Source organism: Psammomys obesus, unplaced genomic scaffold (genome assembly GCF_907164565.1).
Source record: "Psammomys obesus unplaced genomic scaffold, mPsaObe1.curated_primary_1811, whole genome shotgun sequence".
Lineage (NCBI taxonomy): Eukaryota > Metazoa > Chordata > Mammalia > Rodentia > Muridae > Psammomys > Psammomys obesus.
The window spans coordinates 20055803-20079737 of record NW_026596069.1 but is presented as its reverse complement, the minus strand read 5'-3'; the positions used below and the strand labels follow the sequence as shown (position 1 = coordinate 20079737).

General features: G+C 43.0%; 1 protein-coding gene across 5 annotated transcripts; it reads right to left on the bottom strand.

The window, feature by feature from the left end:
• Nucleotides 1-1785: 1785 nt before the first annotated feature.
• On the bottom strand, nt 1786-15680 carry Aqp4 (aquaporin 4). Of its 5 annotated transcripts, none has more exons than XM_055625589.1 (6): nt 15557-15678; nt 11773-12187; nt 9875-10039; nt 9369-9449; nt 5403-5672; nt 1786-2449 (listed from the first exon to the last, which is right to left on the bottom strand). In XM_055625589.1, the coding sequence occupies exons 1-6, from the start codon at nt 15586-15588 to the stop codon at nt 2345-2347; spliced, it is 1068 nt and encodes a 355-aa protein (XP_055481564.1). In that variant the 5' UTR covers nt 15589-15678; the 3' UTR covers nt 1786-2344. The 5 variants fall into 5 exon arrangements, with proteins under 5 accessions (XP_055481564.1, XP_055481567.1, XP_055481565.1 ...); XM_055625592.1 differs by lacking the exon at nt 15557-15678 and adding an exon at nt 14592-14655; XM_055625590.1 differs by lacking the exon at nt 15557-15678 and adding an exon at nt 14247-14266.
• Nucleotides 15681-23935: the final 8255 nt, after the last annotated feature.

Here is a 23935-nt window from a genome sequence, read left to right as displayed (position 1 = left end):
CTCACCCTCTCATCTTGCGTTTCGTGTGCACTCGCCATGTGCTATCTCCATTATTAACTTGGATGCCATGGTTTCTCAGAGAGTTCAGAACACGTGGAGGTGTAAGAACACAATTCGCCTTTTTAAGCCTTCAATGTCTTCTTAAAACCCAGACAAGAGACGAGTGGGAAAACCGAAAAAATGGTAAGAATTAGTTCAGGAGACATCTTGTTTTGGACATTGCCAAAACTGAATAATCATCGAAAAGCAGGCTGACATTTCTTCCTCAAGCTTTCCACGCTTGTTAAAATACTTTGCTTGCTGAAGTATTCAACTGAACTAAATTTCATCTAACATCTGGCCACTGCATAAACACAGCAATGAAAACATGCCTTGTTGCCTCCACATTGGGTATAAATTTTAGAAATCCAATTAGCGTTGCATTCTTTGTGTGCGCTATTTCTTTTGTGTTTGAACTAATTTTGGGCTCCTACCTGGAATTACAAGGATGCAAATATTTAGCATGCACATCTCAGCAGCACAAAGCAACCAGGTTGAACAGGGCTTTGTGGCATTTCCTCATGATTGTAAGATACTCTTTAATTGCTTCGTTCTTGCAGCATGTGTTTATCCAGGGGAATATCAAGCCTCTTACACAACAGGAATGAGAGTGGGGAAAGAGAAACACAAAGGATAAAGAAGACACATTCGTGGTTACTAAGAAGTTTAGAACCCAGTGGAGGAGACTGGCACTATTCCAATCATTTCACCATATCACAAATCCTATAAGAGCCACATATTGATTTGGCTTCCAAGGATTATTTACCTATCATAGAGGCTGCACATTCCATAAATGACTACCCCAACCTTGCACTGAAGGTCTGTAACCACTAAAAATTGAGAAGACTTAAGCCAAGAACCCAGAGCGGGGAGTAGATAAACACTCACTGAGCTTAGGCTACCCATCTGGGTGGACAGGATTTGCCAAACAGCCTGAGGGCAGACCATTGGTTAGCACTGCCAGTCGGCTGTTGGAGTCTTTCCCTTTAGACTCACTGTGGTGATAGCTGATATCTCAGTCTGCTTTGTAAGTGTAGACATTACGAATGAAGCCTTCGAAAACTTAATCTTCACTGTCTACGCCAGGGCCCACCCCAGGATGTACTCGCCAGGCTTTCTCAGCATGCAAATGATTTTACCCACCACCGTTGGGTTATACTCAAATGTCAAAAAGCTCCCATTCATTCTAAAGGAAGCCAAAAACTACAACCAAATTTTTAAAGACCATCACAAAGCGAATAAAATGTAATTAATGTAAAAAAATTTAATTAAAAAGAACTTTGAAGATTTATTTGTATGATCTTAGTAATATGATACAACATAAGACACAGAACCCAGCCGCACTGCTAATTCTTTTAATAGATTTTTTTCCAAATATTAGACATTACAATTTAAATCTCTTCAGCATCAGCTCTAATGTTGGAATAATATTTAGTTAATAAATAATTGTGAATAAAACCACACATTCACTTTGTTTTTCTTAGTTTCTTATAAGTTATTATGATTGGGTCATGAAATGGCAAATAATTATTTATGTATTTCCATAAATTGTATGTTTATTTAACCTGAAACTTGAAAAAAAATTTTAGGAATACCTTACAATGGGTTATATAAGTCAGCTCTTGATTTTTGACTTAAAAGTGTAACAGTACAACTGCTTTTAAATTTAGTGTTCATGACATGTGGTGTACAATTTTTTTCAGTATATATTTTCACAGGCTATGGGTAGTTATTTGCAAAAAGTGAGTATCCAGTTTTTGATTTTTGAAGTTAAATGTCTAACATTTCTTTCTGAGAATTATGGGTTTCAAAGGTTTGTGTTATTTCAAAGGTTTGTGCTAAAAAGCGTTGACCCCTAGACATGAACTCAGACAATTTGAGGTAAAGAAAGCGAGTTTTGTTAGATGACACTTTTAGATAATAACCATTCTTTCCTAATAATTTTCACTCTGTGAGTATTCTGGGAAAAGTTTATTACTTTCAGATCCAGCAAGTTCCAAATTCACATATCCTGAAGTCTTACGCTAAGAACTTTTTGTAGTTTTTATAAGATTGTCTATTTGGCCCAGCACCTCTGCTTGTCACAGGGCAGTATATCTGTCAGATTTGTCATGTGTGATTTGTGGGGAAGTGTCAACAGGATGCAACGAGGGGCCACGCAAGGATCAATGCCAGCGCTCTAATCAGGTACGCGTTTGGAAGTTCACGACCATCAGTGAGGTTAGACTATTCCACACTCTGCCTGGATTCACCTACAAGAGTTGTGCCTTTTGAAACTGACCTCTGATAAGTCAGCTCATTTCTATCATGCACATTTTCCAGAGACTTCTAATCTCCTTATGGAATCTCCAACAGAGAGCAGCTCTGGCCAGCAGTGCCTGTGAGCTGCGGCAGGACACCCCTCTGATGACTGAAAAGAAAAAAAAATTATGAGTAGTGTCAAATGGCAGAAACAAGTTGTAAAATTACCAGTGACTTAGGCTCCAGAAAACTTTTTTTTTTTTTTTTTAAGTATGAAAGGGTAGAAATTTTGTAAGAAAAAGGAAACCTGCATTTAAAATTGGAGTCCTACGTTAAGGAAAAAAAAATCCTCAAAATCTGCTTCAATGATTCTTTTCTGCTCTGTTTTTGACAGACTGTGCATTTTCAGTGTATGGACCACCTGAAATTTGGGGGTTGTCTGTGTTCTCCTCCTCAGGGAACAGACAGTTGGCATTGTTCCACTGCTCATATAAATCTTTTATGTCTTCCTGAGCTTTCCTCTCTGATCTCTCTGCTTGTGTATCTGTCAGCGGCTGTCTCTGGGGAACGGCGCTATGCACTTCATTAATAAGAAGGGATTAAAGGAAAAAGCCCTGGTCTCCTAATACACTGGATAATTTGGTGCCATCCATGAGGCAATAGACCCCTGCTGCATAGATGTCATTAGAAAGGTACAATTTCATTACTTTTTTTTTTTTTTAACTGGCAGAGCCTTGAGTGAAATGCAAGACATATTGTCTCATATGCAAAGAGGAAGAGTGATGGAGCCCTTACCCTCTGCCCTTAAACAGTAGAATATAAAAATATACTGTTTTCACATCCATGTTGCCTTCCTTTGATGACACTAGAAATTATACTTTCCTTAAATATTGAGCAAAACAAAAATTAGAAGAGATTATTGTTATTCCTAAATCCCAAATGAGTGTCATAATATTTTTATCAACTACCATGCTACTTTTGATTACCTACTGTGTGCCTGGCACTCTGCCAGCTGCTAAAGAAAGCCACAAAGCCATGATTCTGTGTTTTTCAATCCCTACCATATTGAATGCTGTCATTGGAAATGAGTGTTAAAGTAAGCACAAACGAAGAAAACTGTATGGCATAATAAAAACAATTGCAGGCCATGATTTTGAAAGTGCAATCAGAAATCCTTGTAATTATTTCTTGTTAACTAAGTTTGTTTTTGATCTCCCATGTTTGTTGGTGGTTGATATTACCAACCGAAGCACCCTATTCTTAAGCCTACGTAGTATATTGTAGTATATTAGGAAAACTGTTGAAATAATGGGCACAAACCACCTTTGGGAGATTCATGCCCTGGTTCTGTGAGTGCTTATGTCTGTGGCGTAGTATATTCAAAGCCCTGAAAAAGGGACCTGTGCTTCCAGCATCTACCAGAAAAAGTGCCGGTGGCATTGAGAGGCACATGCTAGCCTCATGGCTGTCTGGGAACTTGCTCATCAGTTTCCTAGCACCGAAGAGAATCAGGTTTAATAGTGGTCCATTATCTCACTGCCACAGACACAAAACTGCCATTAACAATAAGAAGTCACACACAGTTGGAATTGGGCTTGGGAGAAGAAAGCCCTTGATTATCAGCTATTTACAAGCTGGTCCTCCCAGAGATGGCTCTTCTCTCTCTCCCACTACTAACTTTTGCTTAGTGAAATTGACATTTGCAGTGCTTTTGTCTAAGATAAACGCTAGGCTGGGCTGTTACGATGGTAGAAACTGGGGTTTCTACAGAGCTTTCTCCTGGCAGAAGACAAAGCAGTGTGGAAAAAACAAATGGTTTTAACAAGTAAACCAGGCAGAAGGGTAAATACTAGGAAAACACGTTAAGCTTATGTGCACTATGAAAGATGGGCCACCTAGGAGCATCAAACAGAGCCGGCCTCCTCACCGTTTTATTTGGCAACCCTGTTGCACCTTGTCGGCCGCATATCTCAGTTCACACAAATAGGTATCGTTATACTCAACAGTGGTGATCATCAACAGATGCCGTGGGGAGCAAGGCAGCGTCAGCAGATGGGGTGGGGCAGGGCCAGTTCATACCTTCTACACTAAGCAGGACTTGGACACCAACAGCAAGTCAGCACTTAACCAGCCAAGCTCCTGTCCAAAATACCTCAGCGAGGGTTTCGATACAGAGACCACGATGACAAACGAATGCCCCAGTTTTTCCAATAAATTTAAAAAAGTAAGTGAAGCAGTTACAAGCTTAGGCGGTTAATCTTGTGTGGTGTGGTTAAGTATGTGCACTGAAAACAGACCAGTCACTTGACGACAGAACGCAGATTTCCCTTCTTCTCGTGCTAGCCGGAAGACTGTGGTAACCTTTGCTTCCCCTCCCCCCAGGCCCCGCAGGTCTGGCTGTCCTGAACCTCAGCCGATGTCCCCATGCACGTCTCTTTAGATGGAACTAATGCATGGAGAGAAATTAATATTCTTTCCAGATTTTTTGATTTTAGCCCTATAGTTTCTTGGATTCTGAGGAGGAAGAAGGATTATAATGAGTTGGGGTTGGGATCTGACAATCAGATATTTGCCATATAAATACTAATATCAGCAATGGCCTTTGCTAATTGTTTCCTCTCCAAGGTAGTTTATGAAGAAGGGATGGCTTGGGAGAGAATTTACTCCAATTCTTCTCTTGACTGCACGTGACTCCGTGACATGGTACGCTTTGTCATTGTTAACTCAGTCCAATGGAGTCACTACTCAAGAGAGGATTGGCAATGCCAGCTTCCTCACAGAGGTGCCCACATGCTCTGTAAGAGGCAAGATTTGACCAAATCTTGGTTCACCTGTTCAGTTGTTATTAGTGAAAGGGAACTGGATAAACTATTTTGCATATTTGCTTCGGGGATACTTTTTAAAAAAGATCTCTGTTTTAAAATGTCATATTCCTTATAGGTTTCTTCTTCCCCCACTGATACTAGTAAAATATATGTTGTTTAAACTGAGTAATAAGACATGAAACGAGAAACCTGCACCTGCCTAATTTATAACAAATCTGTTTCCTTAATGGGTGGCAGGAAATCTGAGGCCAGGGCTAGGGAGTCTCTCCTGCTTTCAGTGCTGTCCTCTAGTCATACCGAAGACAAGACCTCTCCAGACGACTCTTTGGCCTTCTTCTCTTCACCACGGTCAATGTCGATCACGTGCACCCCAGGTTTCAGGATCAAGTCCTCTGTCTCCACCTGGCTCCTGTTGTCCTCCACTTCCATGTAGCTCCCCTTTGTCTGCTGAGCAGCTTTGCTGAAGGCTTCCTTCAGGCTCCGTTTGAGCTCCACATCCGGGCAGAGGACGTACTCATAAAGGGCACCTGCCAGCACGGCGCCGATTATGGGTCCAACCCAGTATATCTGGGGGAAGGGCGGAGGAGGAGAGGAGAGAAGGAGAGAAAAGTGGTCACAGTGGATAACCCATGAATATAGGGTCTAACTGAATTAAATTACGGCAGCAATGTCATGCCCCACCTTGCCTCTCTCTCTCTCTCTCACACACACACATATTTGAAAATAAATGAGAAAATATACCAACTCTACAAAGATTCATTCATTATTAAACAACATTTGAACATAAAAGAATAATTTCTTCTCTTTTCTTTCTTTTAATATCGTATTTTTAATGTTCTTAAAAAAATTACCTGAGACAGAGTATAGCTCAGGCTGCTGTCAAGACTCAAACACAGCCCAGGCTAACCTTGAACTCACAATCCCTCCCCTCTCCCGGCATCATGAGTATTGAAAATATTCCTGGGTCCCATCACACCTGGCTTGTCAACTTCACGATAAGTCTTAACATAAAAATGCCCCTGACACTAGGAGTTCTTTAAGATAGAAAGAAAGAATTTTTGGTCCAGGCTTCTCTTGTGTATTCCACACTAGGGTATCACCTTGACTTCTGTATAGTCAGGGTCCTGGTGCAGTTTTATCACTTAGAGTGGTAGCTATTGAGTATGTGCAATGAATACAGTCCCAGCCCCATCACTTAGCGGTGCTGTGAGTGCCTACGTCAGGGACTTTTCCATTTTGAGACACGGTCTCTTGTATCCTTGAACTTACCATGTGGCTCAGGATGGTCTTGAACTACTCACCCTGCCCCTCCCCACCGCACGTCCCCAGGTTCTTCCCTCAGAGTTCTGGGATTACAGACATGTGTTGCCATGCCCAGGATGTACAACGCTGCAGAGAGAACCTAGTGTTTCCTGCGCGCCGGGCAAGCACTTTCCCAATTAAATTATACCACTATAACTGTAAATGACTTAACTTCCATGCCTCACTTTTTTTTATCTGCAAAGCAGAGGCTATAATACATATCTCACAGGGCTGTGAAGACTAAGTGAAATGACACCTATAAAGTGCCTAGTTTGTCGCTCACGTTAACCAGTTCAGCTCGGGCATCCCAGGCAATTTAAAGCTGTGGACGACTAACTCGGCTGTTAGTTTCTTCACGCTGTAGGCTTTCCCTCTTTAAAATTTGATGACTTTGTTATGGTTTATTTATCTCTCCCATTGGAGAGTGCTTCCCCTGTCTACTGCTGTGGTGAATACCTGTGCTGACTTATGGATGTAGACGAGATAAGGATCAGTGAGCGATTCTACAGGCTTCCAGCAAATGGTGTGTTTTTATCCCATCAGTGACGCACTCGGAATAAACTAAGCTTTCGGTCTCATTAGGCTGCAACACATACCTTTAGAGCACAGGCATGCTACCTAGAGTGATAGGCACTCATCCCATACATTCACTTGGGACCCAGAGTCCTGTTTATGGAACACTCTAACTGGCTGTACCGAGCACTTTTCTTATCTCATTAATAACCTTTGATGCGGACATTATTAAAATATACATGGCTAGGGCAGCCGACACTTTGAGAGGTTACAAGCTTACTTCAGATAGCATACTTGACAAGTGATTGAGCTGATTGTCAGGTTTGTACCCATTTACCAACTTAATGTTTGAGCTCCCATTTGAAAAGAAAAAATAAATAAAAAAACTAGACGACGTCTTGCTTAAAATAGCATCTGGACGTGAACCGCGCTCAGCATCTTCATTGTGAAGCCTAAAGGAAAGCCAAGCTTCCCGCTGAAGGAGACCACATACCCTTAACAGGAAAATAGCCGGGAGAGTCGCTGGACCAACCAAGCTCCTTATCTTAAACATGAAAGAGCCCAAAGGAAAGTTTATCTTCTCTGTGCCCTTTCAAAGGAGAAATGAGAGCCCTCCTCTAAATGCCTTTGCTCTTTGTTCCCTTGGTAAGATTTCACTAGGTTGGGGCCACTTCACAGGCTACAAGTCTCAGAAGGGAGAACGGCACTGTTAAGTAATCACTCCCTTTTAAAAACACTCCGGAGGAGACGGCTTCCACATTCTCAGAAATAAAGCTTGGTGCCAATTCCCAAACATAGTTCTGTGTGCTTTAAAGTACCTTTAAATTTTCAGAAGGAATTTTATTGCTGAAAAAAGAAATTATTATAAATTTAAAACATGTAAACATGTAACATGTTTTAAATATATAACATGTTTAAAAGAAACTCCTACCTTGTCATTACATTACCTGTCCATTTATTGTAAGATCTACACTTCTCATTAAAAAGTTTTCATTTTGGGGTTAGAGAAGTTGCTCCGTGTGTAAAGTTTCTTCATGCAAGTGTGAGGATCTCAATCTGAGTCCCTGAAACCCACGGGAAAGCTAGACACCATAGTGCATGTCTGTACTTCCTGCCCAGTAGGATGGGAAATGGTAGGCAGAGATAGGAGAGCCCAAGGGACTCATAGGCCAGTTGGTGCTCAGAGTTGAACAAGAGACCCTGTTCAAACAAGGTGGAAAGTGAGAACTGATAGCCAAGGTTGTCTTCTAACCTCCGCATGCCATGTTACACATGTGCACGTGAGCATACACACACACACACACACACACACACACACACACACACACACACACGCAGAATGTAAACTGCATTTTTGTTAATGTAGTAAGTCTTTTCAGAAGTAACAGTGGCAAAATGACCAGTCCAACGAATGACATTGGGGATCAACATTTTGCATGTCTGTGTCCAAAGTATGTCTTAGCAACTCAGTACACTTTCTGTGTAAGGGAATTCGTGCAGTCATGGTGTCATATTTTCCTCTTTTCCTAGGTCATGCCCTCTTTGAGTAGTTGTGGTTGGCTTCATTGCAGCCATGTGCAAAAGGTCAAAGCACAAATGACAAATTTTTATAAATTTAAAACATGTAAAATCACATTTATAATAAAGGAATCAGCTCTATTTTAAGTTGGCGCATATATGTATATTCTTGTATTTTATAGGTTATTTAAATTAATGTATGAGTGACTTTCACAATTGCCTATGAGTTGAAGGAGAGAATTGTTGACAGAAACAACTGAAACAGAATTGATGTGTCTCTCACGACTCTTGGCCCAGATTAAGAAGAAGGGTAGTCCTGAGATTAAAAAAAAAATACATCTTCTTGGGAGTCATTTATTTTTTTTCAGTTATAGCTGTGGTGAAAATGGCATAGACATCCACATCATTTATTTGGTTCTATCCACAGTTCACTCGATTCCAGCTCCTGTGCTGGTAATTGCATTATGTTTACGTAATCTAAGATGGTATATATCTTTTTCACAGGTGATACCTTCGCATATCTCTTTCTTCCTTTTAAAAATAACTTTATTTTCTGTTGTTGCTAAGAAGGCTCTCATTGAATTATTTAAACACTGACATTCAGCACATGCTTGTGATTTAAATTTGTTCTACAAAGGGAGCCCTCTGTACCAAGCATTCTGCCATAGTCTGTCAGACATGTATCTGGCAACGTTTCAAGAAAACCCAACTGTTAAAGAGATTTAGAACAGAACACTATGGTCATCTGCAGCAGGGCTCTGCTGGACTTTCTCTCCTTCTTGTGACAGATGCAATAATAAGCTGAGAGTTGGAATTGGGGGTGGTGGGGGACCAACCGAAACTAATGAACTAAATTATGCTTATAAAAAAGAACCTTTTGGACAATTGTTCCCAATTTCAAAAGATGGGGTAGATAAACTTAGTAGTTACCCAGTGGTTTTCCCAGTTTCCCATGATAACTGCAGGTCCGAAGGATCGAGCTGGATTCATGCTGGCTCCGGTATAGTTAATCTATAGGGGAAAAAGAACAAAACCTTAGGCAGTTTGGAAACAGGGCTCTTGAGGTATCACTTGCTGCAAATCACTATCGTCTCCTTGGAGGGACACTGAGATTTAGCCACTTTCTAGTTGGAGAAATGATAACATGAACAGATTTGGCTGGATCTGAGTGAGTTGTGTGTCTTATGGCACAATCTGCATGGGTACATGGGCATATCCAACTAGTTGGAAGAAGTTTTAAATGTATCTGTGTATTGAAAGATTAGCAGTGATGTAAACAACATTCCTGAAATGATCTAAATGTTGCAGTGGTTGGCAATGGCCAGGCTAGTGGAACCAAAGAAAGCATCAGCCATAAACAAACGGGCATCTTCAGGCTAGCTTCAGGGTGAGGGTAAATGAGATCGATCAATTATTCAAATGGACTCAAGACTTACTGCAAACAAATGTCCAATTGCAACGGAAAATCCAATGGCTAAAGCTATTGAACCAGTGACATCAGTCCGTTTGGAATCACAGCTGGCAAAAATAGTGAAAACCAGCTGGAACGTGATTATCAACTCTACCAAGAGCCCATGGCCAGCGGTAAGGTTTCCATGAACCTACAGAAAGAGAGAGAGACTCCATCAGCACTGAGACAAGAGTCTAGGTCTACAGCAAGGCATCAATATGAAGGGTGTATTTCATCTGGAGACAGAGCCATGGTTAGAGCGAGTCTTCTACCAACCCCAGGTTGCGATTTCCATCCCTTCTAGTTCCTAAAAAGAAGGAATCAGTTGACAATCATTTTGAGTCATTACAGATAATCGCTCTCACGGTGACTGAGTTTTCACTGAATGTGGTATTTAGCAACACAGGTGAAATGTGTTAGTGCTGCACTTAGCGTGTAAAAGATGTTCCTAAGAGATTTAGAATGCTATGAGGCAATTATTAGACCCATCGATTGAGTTTAGGTTAGTTCATAGGTGTCAACTAAAACATAAGCCATGTCCTTAAAGCCAGCCCTGGAACTGGGATAGTGAGGAATATTGCCAGTCATAAAGAGTAACAAGATGATCAAATGAATGTGGATTTACTATTTTTTTTTTTTTTTTTTGCTGTGTATCCCTGCCTGTCATGGAACTTGCTTTGTAGATCAGGGTGGCTTCAAACTCAGGGATCTGCCGACTTCTGTTTACTGAGTGCTATGATTAAGAACATGGCATGGACTGGACGTAGGCCAGCTACACAGATGTAATTTATGGGCATCTTGGTCCTCGTAAGGGTCCTCTAGTAAAGGGAATGGGGGATGACCCTGCCATGGACTCTGTTGCCTGCTTTTTGATTATTTTTCCCTGGCAGGGCTACCTTGACAGGACACAGGGAAAGAGGGTATGCTCAGTCCTGATGCTACATGGTATGGTGAGGTGGTTTGGTGGGTAGGGGCTCCATAGGGGTAACAGGGAGGGAAAGTGGGGCTAGGAAGAAAGGAGGAAGGGGGCTAAGAACAGGATGTAAAATAAACCTAAAAAAGCATGGCCCTTTATGTCCATCATTCATAGTACCCTACATATGAAAAACAATGAATGTTGCCCCTGCTAACAAATACATAATTGTAAACTCTTAAGATAAAAATAAAGTCAAGTCAGTCATACTGTAATCCAGTCTATACCTGTAATCCCAGTGCATATGAGGCTGAGGCAGGAAGATTGCTACAAGTTCAAGGCCAGGATGAGATAGATAATGAGTATGTGACCCTGTCTCAAAAAAACATATTCAGTATTGTTACTGGGGTGGGAGAAAAAAAAAACTAAACAAACTAAAATGATTTTGAGACCTTTTAATCATGTTCAAGCCACTCAATAGCAAATAATAATGTCCTTATGATATTTTTTTTTCCTCTATGTAGACAGGGTCTCATTATATAGTTCAGGCTTGCCTTGACTTCTGATCCTTAGATTGTAGGCAAGCCCATGCCTGGCTCTCCTGTAGATATGTTTTTAAAAACAACACCACAAGCTTCTACTCTTCTTCTTCTTCATCCTCCTCCTCCTTCTTTTCTTTTTTTAGACAAGTTTCTAAGTAGAACAGACTGAGGATGACCTTGAACTTGTAGTTCTCCTGCCTTCACTTCTGAAATATGCTGTAGTGTAGATCTGTGCCTCCCTACGTCTCATGTATGTTGTGCTGGAAATACAACTCAGGATCTGGCAAGCAATTTACCAACTGACCTATATCCCCAGCTCCTTAATCTAGCCGTATTCTGAATACCTCCCAGGCCGCTGAGCCATCTTTCAAGAGAGTCTGCAAGCAGCCTGGAATTCTAGTACAGAAACAAGAGCCCAAGAGTTCTTACCGTCGTGACGCCCAAGCCTCCCACCACGCTGGGAGGTGTGACCAGGTAGAGGATGCCGGCTCCAATGATGGCCCCCAGGCACTGTGCGGCAATGTAGAAGACCGATTTGGCGATGCTGATCTTGCGTGTGCACACCATGGCCACTGTCACGGCAGGGTTGATGTGGCCACCGCTGATGTGGCCAAAGCACTGCACCATGGTAGCAATGCTCAGTCCAAAGCAAAGAGAGATGAGGACCATGTCCACAGGTAAGGGGTTTTCTGAGCCACCCCAGTTGATGGTGGATCCAAGGCTGAGCAAAACGAAGATAAGCATGGCCAGAAACTCTGCTGTGACTGCCTTCCAGAAGGCTTGAGTCCAGACCCCTTTGAAAGCCACCATGATGCTCTCTTTACTGCATGAACGTCCACACTTACTAGAAGGAAGAACATGAGAGTCAGAAGCTTCCAACTTTGTTTTCCAGCTGGAAGGGGCACTGAAATCTGGGGGTGGGGGTGGGGGTCAGGCCTTCAGTCTCGCAGACTAGGGTGGGCTGATGCAAATGCTTTGCAACCCAAGAAAGACTGCTTCTGGATGTCTCCTTAATCAATAACCAAGAGGCTGTTATTCTAATCTCCTGTGACTTCCTATTCAATGGACAGCAGCCCCCACTGTCCCTAGAAAGAAAACCATCTCAACTAAATTCCTTAAGAGATCAAGAATAAACTGTATTTAACTGGGAGTTAGCTCTCTTCAGCAAGCTTTAGAATTTATACTTTACATGTGTGTTTTTGTTTGGGACAGAAATTGGTTTAAGAGCAGCTGAGGGCCAGGGTGGTGGTGGTGGTCACTGGAGAGATGGCTCAGCAGTTAGGAGGACTGTCTATTCTGCTAGAGGGCCTGGGTTTGGTTCCCAGCAAACACACATGGCTATCTTTCACCTGTGACACCAGTTCCAGAGAACCCAAAGCCCTTTTTCTGCCAGCTGTGGGCACTGTATCCAGGTGGTGCACAGACACACACGCAGGCGAAGCACTCATCATACACATAAAATAAAATAAATCAACTGAAAGTCTCTGGCTGATTCTCAGCACTGTTGTGGGTCTCCGCACTGTCTGGTGCTCACTGCAAGAAGAAGCCTCTGTGGCCAAGACTGAGGGTAGCCCAAGGACGGGGGTGAGGAGATCTGGGGAGAGTTGTGTAGAGACACAGTGTGGGCGGATCTGATCATATTTCACTATGTGTACATATTTGTATACATACAAATTCATATATGTACATATATGAATTTCTGAAGAATAAAGAAAAATATATTTTAAATAGGCATATATTTTTTTCAGTTTTGTATTTTGTAGCTTCAAAGGGGCATTTTAAAAATGGGTTTGTAAAGGCCTGTACCTACTCCTACCCGGGAGCAGAGGCTTGCGGATTTGGAGGAAATTTGCTACGAAGTTGGGACTGTGGAACTGCCTTTTGAGAAGATAAACTGGCAGAGGGCAGAATTGCTCCTGGGACTTGGTTTGGGCTCTGGGGACCAGCAGGGACTCAGCTGGAACAGGGCCCTTTCCTGCTGTTGCCCTGGGCAAGGAGGAGGCAAGGTGCAGGCAGAACTAGCTTGGGAACCAGCCGGGCATCTGTGCCCAGCCTCTGGGCAGATCTGGGCTTGTAGCACTGGTACGTGACAATCTCAGTTCCTAGGGCGAGCCTGAGAGGCTTTGCAAGGGCGGGGCTGCAGGCCCTCCAGGCTGCTGCCAGGCTCCCAGGCAGTGGCCAGGTGAACAGACAGACGTAGCTGCCAGAGGGGCCAACCACCGGAGAGGAAAGACCGGGTAAGGGATGTTTTCGAAAGTGTTTGGAGACAGGATAGTAACTCCTCAGGCCCCACTGTCCCTCAACCAACAGTGGGGTAGCTCTCCAACATACCCCCCCACCCCCAATCCTGGAGTCTGGAGTATGTAAGCCAGCCCCACGCAGTCTTCCCAACAGGGTATAGAACTAGGAAGATTATCCAGAAAAAGGGGTGTGGCAGGAAGCAGTGCAGTTTCTGTGAGATGAGTTATGGAGCTTCTTTCTCATTGAAGACTTCTCTCCCATGGGATTGGCTTCTCATGTGGAGATGTGGAGGTAGGGCAGGGAACAAGAAGGGAGAGGAAGGCGCTTGGAGTGTGGTCAGGAAATAAGGGATTTCTAGGCAGCTTTGGGAAGGGGTAGATGCCCCCTGCGCCGCTGGCCAGAAATTGTTACATTCCCCTTTGGAAGAGCAATCACCCCAGTTGCCTCCTTTCTTAAGGCATTCAGTTTTGGCCCTCGCTGGTAAAAGACAGATAGATAGGCAGCGTTTAATACTGAAGGACTGGCTTAGAAAACCAAGGGCTCAAGGAGGGTGGAACTGTAACCTCCCGAATATATTGTGAGGTTGGAATATCTTTCGGATATTACTCCCTGACCCAGGGAGCCCGGCTTCTGTGTAGGCAGCGAGGAAACTCTGTACGTACCAGGCTGCGGAAGGCTTTCTTCACCTTTAAGAATCCTGCTTTGCTGTTACTTTGACAATGGGGCTTTCCTTCTGACCTGAAAAGGGAAACCACTGTGCTCATGCTCACCCACCCAGGGGGACAGCTATTTAGAGTGAAAATGTCCCCTGCCCAAGTGAGGTCCTCTAAGAAAATCATGTAGTTAGGAAAGACTTCAGCCCGGACAGTGTTGATGTATTCCTTAGAAGGACATAATATAGGTACAAAAACAGCAGTAGGATTGCAGCAGCAAGGGCACCCTGGGGAGGCATTCCGAAGGTCCCCAAGAGGAAGAGGCTTTGAGAACTGGCATGGAAAAAGACTCACCAGCAGCCCAGGGTTGCAGCCAGGTAGCAGAGGGGCAAAGTGCTATTACAGGTGCTGTCTTCTGTGACCCAATACAAAAGAAAGAGGAGAGGGGACCAAGCAGGAAACGGAGGGAGCTGGGTGGGTAGGAAACAGTCCCTGCTCAGTAGCAGAGAGCTCAGGGAAGGCGGTCCTGGGAAAGGCCAGCCTCCCTCCAACACCCCTTTGTCACCTCTCCCTGCTCATTCATACACCTGTCCCCACTCTAGAGACCCAAGCAAGACACTCAGTTGCTCTTTGAACTTCAAATTTTCATCAGCGAAATTAAAACAAACAAACAAACAAACAAACAACAGAGTACCCCAAACAGTGAACCATAAATAGAAACCTTAAAACGGGTTTAGCTCTCCCCTTTCCTTAAAAAAAAAAATATCCACAAAAATCTGATCTGCCCCCAAAGCCCCAGCCAGCTGTGGACTTCAAAACTTGTAGCACCCATGGATCCCTCTGCCTCTGTGAGGGTCTCCCCAGCATTGCTCACAGCCCCATGAACTCCATCCCTGAGCCCTGATGTGTTTACATTCATAGGAAATGGACCAACATGATTTGTTTTTGCTGGTGCGTTTCCCCCAGAACAAAGGGGGATTTGTTGATATAACCGGCTGCAGTGAACCGGACGCTTTCCTTCCTCCCTGAATACACTGTCTCACCCACTCCTAGACAGCTGAGTTCCCGGGTGAGTAATTTTTCTAATGAAAGATATTACAGAGTAATTTCCCATCCTAAAAAGCATCCCCCCTCTCTTCTCCCGTCTCTCTGCTTCTCTTCTGCACTGCATAAAGGCTTAGTCTTCTGGCTTAAAAGGACTCTCCACCTGTCCTGTAGTTACCTTCTGCATTCTGCCTGAGAAGACATGGGTATCTGCAATGCAAGGGTTTCATCTTTTAGCGCTGAGCATTGTTTCCTTAAGGCAAAGAAGGACTTACCCCCACCGCCTCACCGCAGCTCTGTCACTCATGCCGTCCCTGGCCAGAGTGCAGCTCTCATTGCCTGCCCCTGCGCTCCGGTACACTGGGAATCAGATTACGGGCACTTGTCTGATTGGGTTTTTGGAGTGTAGGGGTGGAAAGATTCTGCACCATGTGGCAATCGCTAAGTTATATTTGAACTAGAAATCGTCCCTCTACCTGATCACTATAGACACAGGGCATTTCAGGAATGCAAAGCACTTGCTGACATACTTTTTTTGCTAAAATCTTTTCAAGTGAAGACTTCCTTAAATGTTTATTTGGATTATTCCAATCACTAAGGATTGGGGAGACTTTGCCTTGTTGGTTTCTTATTGAAACCGAATAACCATTAGAAAATAGATCCGTATAATTCAGCCATTCAGATGAATTGTCAGCTAGACATTGGCATTCAAGCGGCAAATAGCCAATGAGTTATGTTTGAAGTGTGTAAGCTGAGAAGGTAATCATAACATACAGCTGTAACTCCACTTATCTATCTATGTCCCGAGTTCAAGAATAACAATGATTATCATAATAATTTTGTATATGAAACAGCAACTAAAAAAAAAAAAAAAACAACAGAGGTTAGATAGGGACAGAATTATTGGAAGCAGTAGATAGAATTTACTATCTGGAAACCCGGGGACAGGTCTAAATATATACTTTGCTGTTCTCTGTTCAAAATGTTTGTAGAATCACCCTAGCAGGGAGTTGAGCAGAGTGTGGCTGCAGCTCTTGAAGCTGTCCCTGTCTGGAGCTGCAGAGGCTGCAGGAAATAACTGCAAGCTCTACCGGGTCATCGTCACTTTTTTCCTTAGCTAGACTCCAGGTGTGTAGGAAAGGAGAACTCTCAGCCCCTGGTTTATGGTTATGTCTTAATCAATCATATAATGGATATCATAATTCATTGCTTAACTCAGCAGCCAGAACTGTGATAAATACTTCTACCTGTGACCCTTTCTGGTTCTCAACTCGTTTCTTTATTTCAGATGGGACACACACACACACACATATGCACACACACACACACACACACACACACACACACACACTAAGGAGACATTTAGAAGTAGAAGACTCTTGTAGGTTTTCATTTTTGTTTGGTCGTCTGACTCTTGTGTTTGAGACAAGGCAATGTGTCCGGAGCTCTCAGTTCTCATTAGGGAAAGGAATTACATTTTGAATGGAAATTTCAGAGGAGCACCTCAGCACTTCTTCCCAGTTATCTTCGGGTAACAACCCTTACATAGACTTCCTTCAGATTACTGTTGCCCAGTGATTACTGTGGAACCTTTAACATATGTGTCATGATGTCAGTGTATTCTGATGAGGGGGGGAAGGGGAAGAATTTGCAAGAACCCACAAAAGACATTTGAAGCATTTCATACTGACTCTTGAAGTCTATTGCTTAGATTTTAAAAGGTGTCTATTTTCCTCCCTGATTAACAGCCTTGGCTTCCTAGGCAGATATTCTAAATGTAACTGCCTTGACCATGGGAAGATGGAGCCAGGGTGGTCATGAACTCAAGGGGTCCTGATGTCTTCTTTGCTTCTCTGCACTGAGGGCAAGGGCTCCGCAGAGTAGGTGCTTCTTGGGGCTGTGGGGTGCCAGGAGGACTTTTTTTTCTGTTTTCCTGGGCTCATCAGCATGTTCGGCAGGGCTTCTGCAGTTCCCGTAACTGCTTCACCGAGTGCCAGCAAAACTTGGTTGCCACGGTTTCCCCCTTTCTCTAGTTCCCTGCTGTGTTGACAGTCCAGTTCCTAGGGGGGACTGTTCCCATTCGGGGAGGGCCCATCCTATTTGGCACCACCTCATTGGTACTTGGCATACTGTTCTAAGGTGGAACAGGAATTAACTCTTTGTCCACCAGAGGTAGCTTTTTTGTTTGTTTGTTTTGAGACAGGGTTTCTCCGTGTAGCCTTGGCTGTCCTGGACTTGCTTTGTAGACTAGGCTGGCCTCAAACTCACACAGATCCACCTGCCTCTGCCTCCCTGAGTGCTAGGATTATAGGTGTGCACCATTGCACCCTGCTCAGAAGAGGTTTTTACTGAGTACCATTGGCTCATTTGTGATTGAGTTGGCTTTTTTGATCTTTCCTCAACAGCATCAAGTGATTACAATGAGCAAGCTACTTGCCTGGATACAGACAGGCGTTTCCTGTGGACTTGCTGTGGACAAGATGCAGAATACAGTGAAGGAAGAAAGCTTGATGCAGTAGAGATAGGAAACAGGCAAAGAAACAACAGCTTCTAAACTGAGCTGTTTGGATCTGGGGTTAGATGCAAAGGGCAGTTGGAATTAATTAATTTCCTTACATGGGGTACTAAAAGCCTAAGTCTTCTAAGGAACAACAGAGGGCTGCTGGGATAGCTCAGTTGGAAAAGTGCTTGCCTTTACAAGCTATGATCTCTTTGGTGACAGGCTATCTATATGGCACACCATGTTAAAATCAGTCTTCTTTGATGCCAGACCACCTTCTGCAGTTTTAGTTGAAGAGCCTTGTCATATTAGGTTAATAACACACAGAAAAAAAAATTAAGAAAAAACACAATGAACTTTGCAAAGCCTGTGTGATGGACCTACCTTGCTTCTGAGCTTTTAATCTGCTACCACGCTGTTTTCCTTTGGTGCTGATGAATATCTTGAATATCTTTGAGGCTTCTGGACTCTTCCTCTATCCCCACCCACAGAAATTTAATATTTTTCATGTGTTTAGAGATTAAAGAACAACAACAACAACAACAACAACAACAACAACACACACACACACACACACACACACACACACACACACACACACACACGAAACCAGTGCAGTTGGGAAGTCTCTCCAGCCTGGTGGAAAGGATTCAGTCCCTCTAATGAAGCCTGTTTTTTTTCTTTTCACAAATCTTGGCATCATAAGCTCTTCCCCTTGCCCTGTTTTATTTATTAGTGTATTCATTAGAAACATGGGCTGAGGAGAGGACTCAGTGAGCAAAGAGGTTGGTTGTGCAAGCACGCGGGCCTGAGTGTAAAAAGTGGGCATGACATTGCACCCATAATCCCAGTGCTGGTCAGGAGGGGACAGGAAGATCCCAGGGATCGGTTCATATATAAAACTACAACAGCAGCAGCATCTACAGACACTAAAACCACCAGAGCAAAGGCATTAGGAAGGCTTTCTGTGCTCTCATCAGAGCACAAATTATGGTCATGAACCAGGGTAATTTTCAGCTTATCTCCCCTCTTCCAGAGCCAGAGAAAAGCAGTGATTTAAACAACAGCAAGGGCTTGATTGTTCAGCTCAGCTTGCTGAAGTGGAAGTGAGTAAAGTCGCCTCCTTGTGAATGTAGAGCCCTTTAAGAATTAATCTCCTCTCTCCCCCACACGTCACGGATGGCATGGGGCTTCCCAGTTGATAGAATGAGTGTACTTTTCCCCATTCGGACCCGCAAGCCACTGCCTTTGCTCCGGAGGGAGTTGTGCTCTGCTGACATTTAAGGCAGGAATTCCCTGGGAAAATAGTCAAGAGATTCTTTTGGTGTGACTGGCTAACCTCCAAAGGGTCTAGGGTTCCCCTGTCCCAGCAAATAGGGAGAGAGAAAGGGAGGGAGGGAAAGAGAAACAGAAGGACTTTATTGAGGGACCGTGTTTCATCTGCAGCTTGTGCAAAAAAGCAGAAATGTGGTTGGATGACTGGATGCTTTTCTTGCCCCTTATCTCCTACCCAGCTAATATGACAACAATTCAGAGTGTGGCTAGCGCTTTAGAGGCAGCTTAGACACTGCAGGGGGAGCTTGGGTTTGCAGGGAAGCCACGGACTCTGGGATCCACTGAGCTGGACCAGGTATAATAAACTTGCCAGTCATCCAAATGCAGCTTGGAGTAGAGACTGTTCCAACTTTGAGTTAATTTGACCATATTAGAGTTGAAGCATCACTTTGGTGGTCACTATCGTCCATAAGAAGCCACTACAGAGCAGCTCAGTATCCTAATGGATGTAACAGAGTATCAGCCATACTCTCAGTTTCAGGAATAGAACCTGGGCTGAGGAGAGGGCTCAGTCAGCAAAGCGGGTGGTTGTGCAAGCACGCGGGCCTGAGTGTAAAAAGTGGGCATGGCATTGCACCCATAATCCCAGTGCTGGTCAGGAGGGGACAGGAGGATCCCAGGGATCTGTTTACAGTCAGCCCAGCCTATTAGTTAGTGAGCTGTAGGTTCAGTGAGAGACCCTACTTCAAAAGAAAACAAGGTAGAGAACTATTGAGGAAGCCAGCTGATGCTTCCTCACACGTACACCCTCCAAGCACCGACCTCCAGTACATGAGAGCAGAGCAGGCATTTGAAATTCGGTGCATACTGTGATAGGGCAGGCTGAGCGGGGGAAAAAATAATCTGGGAGTCTTTTTCTTCAGCTTTGAGAATAATGCTGGAACCAGAATATCTTCCAATGCAGAAGTAGCTGATGTCTACTACAATCTATGAGACACCTCAAAGTAACTGATATGCAACAGTCAGGCAATGAAGAATGTGATTGGATGAGCTTTGAAGTGCTCAGGACAGAATGTCCTCCTTTTACTGCGCCTTTGCTCATCCTCTTTCTTCTTTCTTCTTCTTTCTTTCTCTTTCTTCTTTCTTTCTTTCTTTTTCTTTCTTTCTGTCTTTCTTTCTTTCTTTCTTTCTTTTGTTCTTTCTCTCTCTCTCTTTCTTTCTTTTTCTTTTCTTTTCACATTGCTGCAATTAGAAAGACATATTTGAAAATAAAATAACTCACCAGGTCCTGGAAGTGTCAAGTCTTCTTATCAGTGTTTTCCTCTTCCCACAGTCTGTGTGTTCTGTTGCGCACTGGCCCGTGTTCATGCTCTGGAGACCCCATGCTGCCACATTTTGCCAGACCCTTGGTGGTCTGAAAGGTGACCCTTATCCAGGCTCTGTCACATGATTCTCTGATTTGTCTTTAAATGCACCTGGGCAGTCACTTCTTCCTTGAAGCATTTCCATCTGGGGATGCCTGAAGTATCAGTTGGCCCCCAGTTGGTGGTTCTGTTTATGTAGTTTAGGAGGCAAGGACTTGCTGGATAAAGAATGCCACTGGAGGTGTCTCTGAGGCCTCACCCCCCCACTTCTAGTTCACTATAATCTTTTTGGGACAGTAGTTGGGATGTGAGCTCTCAGCTTCTAGAGTCTTGCTGCTACAAGTTGCCTTGGTCATTGGGTTTAATTACAGGAACAGAAAAGTAACTAATTCAACATCAAAACTTTATCTCTAAGTTACTTAAAAAAACTGTCACACAACTGGGGTGATGGTTCAGTGGGCAAAGTGCTTGCCATGTGCACATGTGGCCCAGCATCCATGCAAAAGCCAGCCATGTGACGTACATTTGTCATTCCAACACGCAGGAGACAGAAACAAGAGGTTGCTTGGGGCTTGATGGCCACCCAGTCCAGGTTCATTGAACAACTGTGTCTTAAACAAACAAACAACAACAAAACTTGATTTAATAGACTGGCCCCACATTCTATCAACTTTGCTTCCTGCTCCGCCAAGACAGGAGTAGGGGAGAAGTCTCTGCTGCACATCACACTCCTCTCACCGCTGAGAAGCTTCTTCCTCAGAAACAGACTGTGTCCTCTCAGACTGTGAGCCCCCGACAAAAACAAACCAAACTCTTTCCTCAGTTGCTTTCTCTTTGCTAGATATTTGGTCACAGAAAAAGAAAGAGGAGGAAAAGGGGGAGGATGAAGGAGAAGGAGGAATAGGAGGAAACTTAAACAATAGTTTAGTGGAAGAGTCAATAAATAACAGAACAAGTAGAAGAGTTGCTGTTGGTCGTGTTATATTTTTAATTTTTCCTATTGACTTGGTACCGGGGATTAACACAGTGCCTCATGCATACTTAGCACGTGCTCTGCTACCACTGAGCTATGTCCGCAGCCCTTAATGCTGTTTTTATGAGAACTCAGGGCTATTCTGGAGTGAATGAAGTGCTGTCCCAGGTAGCCTAGTTGTTGGGAAATTTAAAAAAAGATGTTTGGTGTCTTCATGCACACCTCTCCTCAGTGGGGAACATTAAACTCAGCTTCAGACCAACAAAAGGACACAGTTGACATATTTCAAAATATTGTGCAGTCTGTAGAGATTTTTATTATGGTGATTTCAGAGTTGGCAGAATTAGAGTTCTGATAGTTGGTCATTTGTCAAAATTACATGCTAGAGGACATGAGCCAACCCTAGAGTTTGGGCTTTGAACACATAGGCATCACCACTTCGGTTAAGGAAACTAAACACAAATATTTTTTATTGTTTTAGGATTCAGTCACTATTTAACACACTCAGTCATAAGGTCATAGTACATTTTTTAAAACAGAGAACAAACCCAACTCTATTCAACTATTTTCTGTGGGAAGTTGTCTGATCCATGCAGGTAGTATGATATGGCTAGGTTGATAATTGTCCAAAGTCTAGAGTTAGGTTCAAGGTCAAATGCAGAAGATGAATGAAAAAAAAAGTTTATTTACAAAAACAGGCAAACCAAAACAAACAAATGAAAAAAAACAACCTCTGGACTAAGCAACAAAACAAATGATTAAAATATTTCATAGTGTCTAGATATAAATTAATCTAAACTTTTAGTGTGTGTTACCTTGGCAAAACTTGTCAATATGCTGGAAGCAGGCATAAAGGAGTTTGAGATAGCAGTCTGTTTCAGAGGGTGCAATTGTGAGGGAAGAAGCCAGCTGGTGGGCACGCTCAGCCCTGCTGCTCTGCTCCTTGAGCAGGGAGAAGGGCAGGGATGCCCTTGCTTCAGAGACTCTGAAGCCCTCTTCTGTGTGTCTTTGCTTTCCTCAGTTTCAGTTACGTAAAGTCAACCACGGCCAAAAATGTTCAATGGGAAAGTCCAGGAATGACTCATATGTTTTAAATTGTGCCCCACTTTGACTAGGCTGATGGAATCATTTCAGAGTACTCTCTTACACGAAGCAGAAGAATCCCTTGACATACTGTCACACGGTCATAGTATGACAATAATGGCTATGTTACAAGGGTTCTGTCGTTTATCTCAGCTCATCTAAGTATACATGCGTTGTAGTACCTCGCATCATCCCAGCAGTGCGTGTACACACTAAGATGGTTAGATGCTATTGTCACATAACCTTATGATGGCATATTGTTATGATTTCTCTATTATTATAGTTAATTTGTTATTCCAATTTAGAGATCCAGTTCCATTACAGATTTGTATGAATTAAAAAAAATACAGGACATACACATACTCATATGGAGAGAAAGATGGAGAGGAAGAGAGAGAGAGAGAGAAAGAGAGAGAGAAAGGGAGAGGGAGAAAGAGGGAGAGGGAAAGAGAGAGAGAGAGAGTGCAATACTGTTTCTGGCTTCAGTCATCTACTGGCTAGGTGATTCTGTATTTTAGAGCTGTTCTATAAGTGGCTAAACTCCTGATTACAACTTGCTATCAACATGACCAAGTCATCAAAATGAAATCAAGCCTTCGAGTGGAAATTCTTTCTGAAAACCTAAAAATGCTTTTTGCTATTGGCCAGACAAATCTCTTTCCTCTGTTTCCTATGGGAGGTGTCCTTCTCTGTGGTCACTTGTTTCCTTTCACTATTTTTCTTTAAAAATAGTATTTCAACACACCAATTTCCTTTTATTTAAATACCCAGGAGTTGAATTGCTGAATCATGTAGTTAAGTTTTTAATATTTAGAGAATCCTTTTTTAAAAATTAATTAATTCAATTTACATCTCAGTCACAGGCTTCTTTCTCCTCTCCTTTCAGTTCCACCCTCCCTCCTGCATCCCTTCTCCCCTATGCCTCAGAATAGAGGAGTTCCCCTACCCGGACACCCCAGCTCATCTATTCACATGAGGACTGAGTCTTCCTACCCTGTGGCCTGGTAGGAAAGTCCCACTGGGGGGAAGTGGCCTTAAAAGTTTTCTTTCTTTTTTTTCTTTATTTCCTTCCTTTCTTCCTTTTTCCATCCTTCCTTCTTCTTTCTTTCTTTCTTTTTTCTTTTTCTTTCTTCTTTTCTTTCTTTCTCTCTCTCTTTCCCTTCCTTCCTTCCTTCCTTCCTTCCTTCCTTCCTTCCTCTTTCTTTCCTTTCTTTCTTTCTTTCTTTCTTTCTTTCTTTCTTTCTGTCTTTCTTTCTTTCTTTCTTCTTTCTCCTTCTTTCTTTCTTCTTTCTCCTTCTTTCTCTTTTTCTTTCTTTCTTTTTCTTTCTCTCTTTCTTTCTTTCTTTCTTTCTCTTTCTTTCTCTCTCTTTCTTTCTTTCTTTTCTTTCTTTCTTCTTTCTTTTCTTTCTTTCTTCTTTCTTTCTTTTTCTTCCTTTCCTTCTTTTTCTTTCTTTCCTTC

Coding starts and splice junctions, on each gene's coding strand:
- Aqp4 (XM_055625589.1), bottom strand. CDS start 15,588: ATGAGTGACAGAGCTGCGGTGAGGCGGTGGGG. Junction 12,188..15,556: donor GCTGCGGTGAGGCGGTGGGG/GTAAGTCCTTCT, acceptor TCTTCCTTCTAG/TAAGTGTGGACGTTCATGCA. Junction 5,673..9,368: donor GAAACTGGGAAAACCACTGG/GTAACTACTAAG, acceptor CCCTTCCCCCAG/ATATACTGGGTTGGACCCAT.